The sequence below is a fragment of the Pollicipes pollicipes genome, unplaced genomic scaffold (genome assembly GCF_011947565.3).
Source record: "Pollicipes pollicipes isolate AB1234 unplaced genomic scaffold, Ppol_2.1 Scaffold_5724;HRSCAF=6776_pilon_pilon_pilon, whole genome shotgun sequence".
In the NCBI taxonomy this organism is placed as follows: Eukaryota; Metazoa; Arthropoda; class Thecostraca; order Pollicipedomorpha; family Pollicipedidae; genus Pollicipes; species Pollicipes pollicipes.
In genome coordinates this window covers 31,788,581-31,800,507 of record NW_023596746.1, presented here as the reverse complement: position 1 = coordinate 31,800,507, position 11,927 = coordinate 31,788,581, and the positions used below count along the sequence as shown (strand labels likewise).

The 11,927-nt window shown below is 53.4% G+C and overlaps 2 protein-coding genes across 2 annotated transcripts in view; both read right to left on the bottom strand.

Moving 5' to 3' along the window:
• Positions 1-3,456: 3,456 nt before the first annotated feature.
• LOC119102944 (organic cation transporter protein-like) lies at positions 3,457-5,089 on the bottom strand. Its single transcript, XM_037226393.1, has 4 exons — positions 4,656-5,089; positions 4,268-4,556; positions 3,722-4,103; positions 3,457-3,575 (listed from the first exon to the last, which is right to left on the bottom strand). Exons 1-4 carry the CDS (start codon positions 5,087-5,089, stop codon positions 3,457-3,459), a joined length of 1,224 nt encoding a protein of 407 aa, XP_037082288.1.
• A 6,624-nt stretch (positions 5,090-11,713) lies between these two features.
• The window catches only part of LOC119102943 (organic cation transporter protein), a 39,248-nt gene continuing 39,034 nt past the window's right edge, over positions 11,714-11,927 (bottom strand). Inside the window, exon 6 of the mRNA XM_037226391.1 lies at positions 11,714-11,863. Coding sequence (XP_037082286.1) covers positions 11,714-11,863 — 150 coding nt within the window. The remainder of the gene's footprint in view (positions 11,864-11,927) is intronic.

Below are 11,927 nucleotides of genomic sequence, written 5' to 3'. Positions count from 1 at the left end.
GGAGTGCTACGACCTCACATCTGTAGATGCTTAAACGCGACCTTAGTGCTAATGAAAACTAGCATCAATGTGTTTGAACTGCTGCGCATAATTTCAAACATTAGTGTTATGCGACAAAGCTTACACTGCAAAAACATATACCTTTCATTTTCTCCACCGCAAGAATTTATACCGTTATTACGTATTCACGACCTTGCTTTTGCTGCAAAGACTTATCCTCGGTATTAGTGTTACAGGACGAAACCTATGCTTTAAGAATGTATGCACGTCATTTCTTCCGCTGGAAAAATATACACAGCTATTACTTATACCGGACTTAACTTCTCCCGCAAACACCTATATACGAAATAAGTGCTACACTATAAAACGTATATTTCAAAAATGTATAGCGGTCATTACTTATACTGCAAACCTTTCACCATCAGTGCTCTACACGGCATGTCGTCTACTGGAAAGACTTAAGCGCGCCATTAGTGCCACAGCAAGAACTTATGATAAAACTTTTGCTCTACAAGTGATAACAGGTAAATGTTTTTTGCAGTGTAAGTTTCGTTGTATAGCTCTTATATCTTGCATGCATTTTTACAGCAGTTATTATCACGCGTCATACAAGTTTTTGCCGTGTAGGTAATGGCGTGTATGCCTGATTTGTGGCACTTTTGTCGTGACTCCCTTTAAATGAGTCTTAAATATGATTACTAGACACTAAATAACTCCGTTTAATCAACAGTTTCGTTAGTACCACAAAATCTCGCGAGCTCTGTTTAAAAAAGTTTCGTTATTATCACAGGTGATTCCACTTAAGCAGTCACATGCCTTGCACCAATGACACTACATCGGCATGCTAGGGATCTCATTTGCTCTCATATCTTCCAGAAAGCCCAAAAATTGCTCTCACGCCTCCGCCTATGCATAGGCCCTTTACAGACCAGTTTTGTTTGGGATAAATTCCCCGCTCACGACTCGAGATATGCGTCCTGCTGGATACATGACTACAGCTGTGATATCACTGGCAGTAAGCTGAAGATCGGAAAGATTCAACCTAATGTTTCTCCGTCCGTCCCCTCGGGGTCCGCGTTGCAATACCTCGAGAAAAGCAGCTTGTCGATGTTCTTGTCTCGAGCATTTCGTTTACTAATGGGACGCATTGCTCTTAACCTCTTTGCCGAAAGACCTTGAAAAATATGTCGAACAAAAAATAGGTGTCTTCTGACATCTCACAGAACGTCATCGTGTACCGTGCGTCCCGCGTTCCGCCGCCTATAACCTGTATTATTTCTTTGCAATTTTCTTTCGGCCATACCGGGGTGAAATGGACCGGCTGAGAGCTGTTTTAAGTGCTCCGATAGCAGACGTTTTTCGCACGTGAGCTGTTCAAGAGCAAGGTTCGTTGTCCGTTATAGGTCTGCATTTCTTGAGGTTTCGAATTCTGATATTGCACCCCCCTTCCCTTACGACCCAGTGGTGTTTCAACGCGCGCTTTCAATTGTCAAACGTGTTACAACGCACGTAGTCGACAGTCTTGCGGCCGGACAAGGCGCGCAAGAGCGGCAATAGTTCAGGTGCTTGGAATGTGGGATTATATCACCGCTGTTTGCAATTAGGATTGTCCTCTCGGTCTTGAAAATAAGAATAATAAATCGGTTTGCAGTGGGCCCAAGTTCCATAAAAAACGCGTGCCAACCCATCCAAACACCATTGTGAGTGAGGCCGTAAACTAAGCGAGCTCACCGTCCACTGGACGAAAATTGCGTAGTTTTAGCTCCCAGACCCAGTCATTTACGCTTTTGATATGGCTAGCTTTGCACTTAATAGTTGCTGGATCGTGCAAGTGTCAGAAAGAACACTTTAAAATAGCTTTCCTGGGATATATCCAAATGTGCACGCGTGATTTTTATCATCTGAGGGCTGAGATGCAGCATAATGGGTCATGTAAATGACGTCAGCGGTTGCAATCGTTAGATGACAACGATTCCTCAGAAACTGGTGGCGAATGATAGCTATCAAAAGGGGAAACACAGAACCAGAAGCCATCACATGTCCTCAAGCAAGCGAAATTCAGTTTTTTTTCTGCTGAAAGACCTTTGCTCTGGCGATTTCCCAGCCTTCTATTCTACCGATATCAAAAGTCAAATTATCAACAGACGCTTTCAGTGAAGCCGGTTTCAGTGAAAAACCTCAACATCAGACACCAAAAAGGTTTTCATGCGGTTTTCAACATTTCACAAATCACACGGGCGCATTATAGGACCCCACGCCACCCTCCGACTACGCCATTGACCTCAGAGGTGCTCATACATCACCCTCCGCCGTCAGCCTTCCGCTGACCTCGGAAGCATGCTCGCCGTTGGCGAAAAGCATGTTTGCCACCCCGTGTTATGGTGTTCGGCGATGATTAATGACAGCCGCAGGGGGCTACGCAGTGGAAGCGCACTTTTTTGACACAAATGCGGTTCAAGGCTGGTATGAACGGATGCTCAACAGTCGGTGGTCTGCGCATGATCTTCATGGGGATGATTGTCAAACTTGATCTGCATTGCGTCCAATGCAGGCGTTTTTCATCGCTGGCGGGCCTTTAAACGCGCTCACGCAAGATTGAGTGAGTGGTGCTCAAATTGGCTGAACGATTGTTTTAAAACGGTCCTTTCCGAAGGAGCTCTTGGTGGAATGAGCGCATAAACCAAAATTATAACATGTGAAAGGAAACACCACATATTTGGGAAAGGTGCACAATTGTGCCCGGGAACACAAAACTTTTAAAACACGTGCTGCATAATTAAGTGTGAAGCTCCAGCCTTTCATTAGCGCCCACCTCGCCTCAATGCGAACACCACGCTGAGCTGTAGAGAACTGCGACATCAAGAGGCCCACTTCGCGCACCACAAATTCGTGGCAGGATCGAACGAGTCGCGAACAAAATATATCGTCAATGGTTATAAATACTAAGCATAATTTTTCATAACACTGCTTCCGTTGATGCGGGTTGATTTTTTTGCCTGTCAGGGAGCGCACAATTTCTTGCCATAAAGGGTTCAGCTAGTCATGATAATCGACCTGGCCTACGCAAATGCCATTACCTAGTCGGTGTGCTTCAAGGTTTAATATCTTTGATGCGTACTCCACGATTTTGAGTTCTGGTAGCAAGCTTCATATGTCCTCTAAACTCTGCTTTGTTTTGGGGTTATTTGCTGTATGTTTTGACATCATTTGGCCAGGTTTTCAGCATCTTCCTGAGTGCACTAAATTATATTATTCTGCCACGACGTTCAATAGGTAAATGAATGCAAATCACTTTTCGTTTACTTCCTCAAATGTAACTTACCCGGCTAGTTACCGTAACTAACCAGGTACGTTTGAAGAATCATTGGACATGGATTATATCCCATACACGTCATGTTCACATGTGTAATCAGAGCGCCCTGCGGGTGCGCCCACTGAGACGCCGCTACAGCCAGCTCACGAATCGTCAGCGCCCTGGCACGCCTCATTGGTGCGGCTGCGTTCGGCGGTCGGTGCGGCGGACACCGGCTGCCCATCTACATCGGCCACCGTCTCCGGCATCGGGCGGCCGTTGTCTCGGGCAGGAGCAGGCCGGCGAGGCCGCCCATCAGGGCGAGGCCGGCGAACACGGCCGACGGCGCGCTCTCGTGCAGCTCACTCACCAAGTCCACCACGAACGGCGAGAGGGCGGCGCCCACTCGCGACGCCAGCTGCCGCAGGCCGCACGCCAGCGAGCGGACCTCAGTGGGCATCAGTTCGGCAGTGAACACCACTATCGTGTTAAAGGCGGAGGATGCGCCGATCTTGGCAACCACGCCAAGTACCAGCCAGAGCGTGGTGTCCTTCTGCACGAAGGTGAGTAACATGGCGGCGGCCTGCAGCGAGAGGAGGAGGATCAGCGAGCGTCGCCGTCCCAGCCGGTCCAGAAGGGGAAACACTAAGCTGGAGGGAATGTCGGCGAGACCGGAAAACACCGCTGCCAAATGCGGGCTCGCCGCCAGTTGCGTCGTGTCGAACGAGATACCGAAGTAGGAGCCGGCGATGATGAAGCCGAGAAAGACGGCGATGAGTGTTCGGCGACGCATGTGCGGCGTCCGGACCAGCTGCAGCATCATTTGCAGCGGACTGTGGCCGCCGGCGGTCTTCATAGTGGTACTGGCGGGACAGCATGTCGTTCCGCGCCTCCGCCATCAAGCTGCAGCACCTCCTCCTCTGGCAGCACCCGGCGGCCGTTCCAGCGCGCGCCCCGGCGCAGCACGGCACACGCCTCCGGGAACCGGCCCTGCAGCACCAGCCAGCGGGGCGACTCGGGCATCAGCCAGAAGTTGAACAGGAAGATAAGACACGGCACGGCGTACGCCAGCTGGAGCAGCCATCTCGTGCGGATCAGGTACGAGCCGAGCGCGACGAAGCAGGTGCCAAAGGCGAATGGCATGATTGAGACGATACCGATCGCGGCGCGCCGCTCGCTGCTGCACAGCTCCAGAACCAGCACGTACTGGCTGCTGATCATGGCCGACGTGGCGACGCCCGTCAGGAAGCGCACGGCCGCGAAGCTGGCGTAGTCGGTGACGAGCGCGACGGTGAACGCACAGGCGATCAGCAGCAGCATGGCCGGCAGGAAGACGGGCCGCCGGCCGAAGCGATCGGCCAGCTGGCCGCTCGCCACCGAGCCGAACAGGCCGCCGATCATCAGCCACGTCTGCAGCAGTGAGAGCAGCGGCTTGCGGCCGCACACCAGCGTCCACTCAGTCACCACCGTCGACACGTACACGGAAGGGTCGAACGCCCAGCGCTGACAGGCGGCCGTCGAGTTGGCCGCGTGGCAGCGCGGTGTATCGGACGGCAGAGTGGCGAAAGTGACGTTGGCGGCGAAGCCGTCGGCGCATCTAAACTTGGGCGTGGCGCCGACGAACATCATGGACATGGAGAAGACGGGGAAGAGCAGCCACATGACGGACATGTACCCGATGAGCAGCGTTTGCCAGCGGCCGGTGCCGCAGCACCGCTCCAGCACGTCCTCGAAGAGCACCTCCGCCTTCTGCTCGGACTTCTCCTCGGCCTTGCCGCTCTCTGCCGTATCCGCCATCGCGACAGCTTACTTGGTCACGAGCACTCCCAGCGGTCGCGTGTCCGCGTGCGTCGGGCTCAGCGACGTGTCACGCTCCTCTCGGCGCACTCCGTGATCCTGGCCCTCGCACACGGTAGGCTCGCGGAGACTCCGCGCTCCGTCGCCGCACCGCCGGACAGGCGCGCGTACTTCACGTCCGTCGCGTTACTGGTCGGCAGAACCTGCCTCTGCCACCCAACGAAGGCGAGTGGCCTTACAGCGCCGTTTGGCCGGGCGCCGCGACACCGCGTCCGACCGGCCTCATTGGCGCCAGCCGCACTGCAGCGGCCGTTTACGGAACCTCCTCCAGATGCACTTGCCACGCTTCTGTTCTGGAAATATAGATGTGTGCGCGCCCCACTGTGCAATGTGCATACGTTTGGAGCGGTAGCCGAAGTTAAGAACGGGTACAGCAACTGTAAACCTTCCCAGTTCCCGCAAAGCTTAACCAACTTGTGTGAAGTAAAAAGAAAAAAATATAATAAATAAAGTATAAAATAAAAATATCAATAAGTAAATAAACACAAGCGCCCATACGTTTACGCGCAAAGAGGACGGGTACTTATGTGAGGTTTTTAGCGTGCATATTGCCCATAAAGTAAAAATGTATATAAAGTAAATAAGTGCAAGTTTGTTTCATCTATCTAGTCCCCTGTACAGAATGCCGTTTTCGCAACACACATGCTTCGCTGCAGATGACGTAGCTGCACCACAGAGGCGACCCAGGGAGGGAAGTTGTTGGGGCAACCAGGTCATTAAAACGCAAACTGGAACAGTCCTTCGGCGTGGGTATTCCGACTCCTGATACCACCCCTGCCAAGAGGCAAGGGCTGGAAAAGTTAGAAAGGCGTATTGCTCGCGTGCATTTAGGTATCGGACTGACAGAGCGATGACCGTAAAGTCAACAAAGATACAGATATAAAGTGATCTATGGAGTGCAAATAACAGCAGTTTCTCGGAGCGTAAAAAATTTGAGATTAGTTTGAAATGTTGACTGATAAAACGTGGCGCGAAAAACAGACTTATGGAGCTGTTTTTTTAAATTTTATTATTAAAATTAGAGCATTATTTATATTGGGGGTTTTATGATGATTATGATGATTGGGGTTTTAGGGCGCGTCGAATTCTAGGGTCATTTCGCGCCCATAACAGGTAAGTGTTTACCGTGGTGTGTAAATGGCTGTGAATCCTATGTTTCTCAAAAATGAAAACAGCTGTCCGGTGTCAAGCATGCGGGAATCGTCACCAATAAGGTCTGAAAATGTAAGACCTGACGCATCTCGTCCGAAGTAAAGTGCCTGGTCTTCTCTGAACTATGGGCAAGAGTGAATAACGTGGCGAACCGTAAGTGGCGCATCACAGCGAGGACATTTAGGACGGTCTTCGGCGCACAAAAGGTAGCTATGTGTTGCGTGCTTGTGGCCAATTGGTAATCTGCTGAGGGTTACTTCTTCGCGTCTCAACGTACGTGAGCTTGAAGACCATGGACCCAGTTGTGGCCTGATCATCTTTAACTTATTGTTTACAATGGCGTCCCAGCAGCGTTGCCATTTCCCCTTCACAAAGGTCGCGATTGCAGGGTAAAAGTCCCTTGCCAGCAAGGGTAAAGAACGGGCGAAAGGCGCACGCGCTCCCCGTTTTGCGGCCCCGTCAGCACGCTCGTTACCTGCGATACCCACATAACTCAGTATCCAACATAAGACGACAGTTTTACCAGCAAGATCCAGCGCTGTCAGGCGAACTAAAATATCCTGTATAATGGGACAAGGTGGGTTAAAGGTTGTCAGAGCCAACAGGCTGCTCAAGAATCGGATAAGACCACGTGTGAGTTGCTCTCACCAACTTCGATGAAGCATGGGGCTTTACTGATTGCAACGAGCTCGGACGTGTAAACTGAGGCGTGTTTCGGTAAGAAAAGGACCGGGTGGCTTGGTCATTCACAAATACAGCACCAACGCCTACCTCCGTCTTGGCCATCAGTATATGTGGCTTGAAAACCTATGTACGACCCGATGTGCTCCAGAGCCTTCGATCTCAGGTGCATGGGATCGCTTTGTTTGCTGGTGCATGAAAGGGATACATCCACTTTTGGTGAGATAAGCTCCCATGGAGACACTAATACGGGACGCGACCTTTGCTCACCACGCAAAGTTATGTCGCTTCCCCGGAACAGCTTCTTCATATGGACACCAAATGGAGTAGCGGATGGCCTCCCGCTACTTTGGAACTTGCTTTCCACATCACGTGAAAAGATTGCTCGGTGAGTCGGATGGTTGGGAAATTGAGCCAGCTTGCAAAAGTACCGCATGCCAAGCATTTCCTTTCTCAGTGCCAACGCCGGTTCATTAACTCCCACTGTAAGGCTAGCAACTGGCGACGTCCTGAATGCCCCCGTCACAATGCGTAATGCGGTATGGTGCGCGGTGTCTAATAAACGTTTGAAGGAGCTCGGCGCGCGGTCATAAATAAAACAGCCATAGTCAAGTTTCGAACGTATAGGTGAGCGGTATGGCAGTAACAGTGTTCTTCTGTCCGCTCCATAAGATGTTCGAGACACATACTTCAGTATCTTCAATGCTTTAAGCAGTTGTCACGTAGGGTTTTTCAAATGTGACCCATACGATAAACGGCTATCAAATTGCAGACCCAAGAAGCGGGCACTGGATTCGTTCGGGATGGTCTGGCCGTATAGCCTTAAAGCCATAGCGGGGCATTGACGACGTCTGAAAAGTGCATAGCGGCTGTTTTCTAGGTCGAGAAACGTAGTCCGTTTATAACACTCCATCCTTCCAGGCTGATCACAGCCCAATGCAAGCGACGCTCCAAAGAGGCAAAATTTGACGAGGCATACCAGATGGCGACGTCATCCACGAAGAGAGAGCGGCTGACCGACTTTGGAAGGGAGCCACCAATATCGTTAATCATCACCGCGACAAAGCGACGCTCAGAACACTGCCCTGGGGCACGCCATTATCTTGTTGGTACCAATCCGAGAACTGTGAGCCAACACGAACTCTGAAAGAACGATCGGTCATAAAGTTCGCTAGGAACGTGCCCATGGCTCCTCGAATGCCATAATGAAAGAGCTTTTTCAGGATGCCGTAACGCCACGTCGTATCATAGGCTTTTTCAACATAAAAAACACAGCGCCATCATGTCGTTTTTCCCTAGAACTGGTGCGAATGTTTGTGTCGAGAGCTATAACATGGTCAATGGTACTGCGATTTTTCCTGAATCCACATTGAGCAGCCGTAAAAACGTTGTACCGCTCCAAAAACCAAGACAAACGCACATTCACCATACGTTCCATCTACTTACAAACGCATGATGTCAGTGAGATAGGGCGATAGTCGGCAGGGTCAGCCCCACTCTTACCAGGCTTGAGCATAGGGACAATATGTGACACACGCCACGACTCCGGAAAACCTCCATTCTCCCAGAGATTGTTGTACGTTGCTAAGAGGGCCTCAACTCCTAAAGTGGGGAGTTGCTTAAGCATGGCGTTGTGAACTAGATCCGGACCCTCTGCCACGTTGCGCAGCGATCCGATCGTGGAAATTAGTGCGGCCATTGTAAAAGGTTGGTTACACGACATCTGCTCCGTCGTGCTGAAGTCGACAGGGGATGCCTCGCAGGGAATCCGGTGACGCATAAACTGTGGGACGGCATTGCCGTTACCGCACCGTTCGGAGAATGCGCGAGCGATTTCATTTGCTACGTCAGCTGGGTGTATAATATCACGTCCATTGATACGGAGCACAGGGTGTGGTACAGACAAGTGCTGTCCCGCAATGCGTTTGATCCGTGGCCATACATTGGATGCAGGCGTTTGGCAGTTTATTTGGCCGATGTACGATCGCCCCGATGCCCGCTTAGCCTCTAGAATGGTGCGTCTAGCAGTCGCTCGTGCCCGTCCAAATGCAATAAGATTATCAGTCGTGCTCCGACGGTCAAACTTTCTAAGGGTCCTCTTACGCGCATAGATGGCGTCGCGGCACTGGTCCGTCCACCACGGAGCAGGGGGACGACGTGGGGCGCCGGATGTACGTGGTATGCTTTCTTGTGCCGATCGTAAGATTGTGGAGGTGAGTTTCTCTATCGACGCAGGCGCATCCACCGAACCGGAGGCCAACCTGGTTTCCACCCGTGCCTGACATTGATCCCGGTCAGCCTTTCTAAGATTCCACCGTTGTGGCCTGGAACCGAGAGCTGCTCCGTTCTGGTGACGCAACCAGATGGGGTAGTGATCACTACCAAAGGAGTCGTTGTCAACCGACCATGTCAGGTGTGCCGCCAGTTGGGGGCTGGCAAAACTCAAGTCCAGCGCCGATGCTGACCTGACGGCAGCGTCATGTGGGTTCGGGTCTCGGTGTTTAAAATGTAGAGATTCATCATGTAAAAAAGTTTCGCAATGCCTGCCGCGAGTGTTGGTCTGGGCGCAACCCCAAGATGTGTTGTGAGCATTGAAGTCACCCGTGAAAAGAAGACGCGGGGAAGCTCGGCCACCAGTAGCCAGTCTCTCAAAACAGAAATTCGTAGATTTTTGGGCGTAAATCGTATATTTTTGCGCGTACAATCGTAAAATCCAGTTTCTCAAAGCAAAAATGTATAACTAACAACTACAATCTACGACACTGAAAAAATACACAGAAAATGTATAATCTACGACACAAACATACGCAAACAATCTTGCATGAGTTTTTCAAAGCCAAGAACAAATGTATGACAGAGCTTAATTTTGATAATAGCTTAATAGTGAGTGTTCCAGTCTTTCAGACAAGAAGCCCTGGGTAGGGCATGCCAAGACCAAAAGATAAAGCAAAACTGCCTAGTCAAGGAGCTTCCTTTGCAAGAACATCAAAATATATCATGTGTAAGCAGTGCGCCCAGGGTTGCGTCCACTGAGACGCCGCTACAGCCAGCTCACGGATCGTCAGCGCCCTGGCACGCCTCATTGGTGCGGGTGCGTTCGGGGTAGGTGCGGCGAAACCGGCTGCCATCTACATCGGCCACCGTCCCGGCATCGGGCGGCCGTTGGTCTCGGGCAGGAGCAGGCCGGCGAGCGAGGCCGCCCAGCAGGGCGAGGCCGGCGAACACGGCCGAGGCGCGCTCTCGTGCAGCTCACTCACAGTCCACCACGAACGGCGCGAGGGCGGCGCCCGCGCGCTCCGCCAGCTGGCGCAGACCGCACGCCAGCGAGCGGACCTCGGTGGGCATCAGTCGGCACGAACACCATTATCGTGTTAAAGGCGGAGGAGACGCCGATCTTGGGCGACCACGCCGAGTACCAGCCAGAGCGTGGTGTCCTTCTGCACGAAGGTGAGTAACATGGGGCGGCTGCACCGAGAGGAGGAGGATCAGCGAGCGTCGCGTCCCAGCCGATCCAGCAGGGGAAACACTAAGCTGGAGGGAATGTCGGCGATGAACCGGGAAAAACACCGCCGCCAGATGCGGGCTCGCCGCCAGTTTGCGGTCGGTGAACGAGATACCGAAGTAGGAGCCGGCGATGATGAAGCCGAGAAAGACGGCGGCGATGAGTGTTCGGCGGCGCATGTGCGGCGTCCGGACAGCTGCAGCATCATTGCAGCGGACTGTAGCCGCCGGCGGTTTCATAGTGGTCTGGCGGGACAGCATGTTGTTCCGCGCCTCTGCCAATCAGCTGCAGACTCCTCCTCTGGCAGCACCCGGCGCCGTTCCAGCGCGCGCCCCGGCGCAGCACGGCACACGCCTCCGGGAACCGGTCCTGCAGCACCAGCCAGCGGGGCGACTCGGCATCAGCCAGAAGTTGAACCAGGAAGATAAGACAGGCACGCGTACGCAGCTGGAAGTAGCCATCTCGTGCGGATTAGGTACGAGCCGAGCGCGACGAGACAGGTGCCAAAGGCGAATGGCATGAGTGAGACGAGACCGATCGCAGCGCGTCGCTCGCTGCTGCACAGCTCCATCATCAGCACGTACTGGCTGCTGATCATGGCCGACATGGCGACACCCGTCAGAAAGCGTACGGCCGCGAAGCTGGCGTAGTCGGTGACGAGCGCGACGGTGAACGCGCAGGCGATCAGCAGCAGCATGGCCGGCAGGAAGACGGGCCGCCGGCCGAAGCGATCGGCCAGCTGGCCGCTCACCACCGAGCCGAACAGGCCGCCGATCATCAGCCACGACTGCAGCAGCGAGAGCAGCGGCTTGCGGCCGCACACCAGCGTCCACTCGGTCACCACCGTCGATACGTACACGGAAGGATCGAACGCCCAGCGCTGACAGGCGGCGGTCGAATTGGCCGCGTGGCAGCGCGCGCGTATCGGACGGCAGCGAGGCGAAGGTGGCGTTGGCGGCGAAGCCGTCGGAGCATTTAAACTTGGGCGTGGCACCGACGAACATCATGGACATGGAGAAGACGGGGAAGAGCAGCCACATGACGGACATGTACCCGATGAGCAGCGTTTGCCAGCGGCCGGTGCCGCAGCATCGCTCCAGCACGTCCTCGAAGAGCACCTCCGCCTTCTGCTCGGACTTCTCCTCGGCCTTGCCGCCATCTGCCGTCCCCACCATCGCACAGCTTACTTGGTCACGAGCATTCCCCAGCGGTGTCCGCGTGCGTCGGGCTCAGCGACGCGTCACGCTCCTCTCGGCGCACTCCGTGATCCTGGCCCACGCACACGGCAGGCTCACGGAGGCTCCGCGCTCCGTCGCCGCACCGCCGGACAGGCGCGCGTGCTTCACGTCCGTCGTGTTACTGGTCGGCAGAACCTGCCTCTGCCACCCAACGAAGGCGAGTGGCTTTACAGCGCCGTTTGGCCGGCCGCCGCGACCCGTCCGA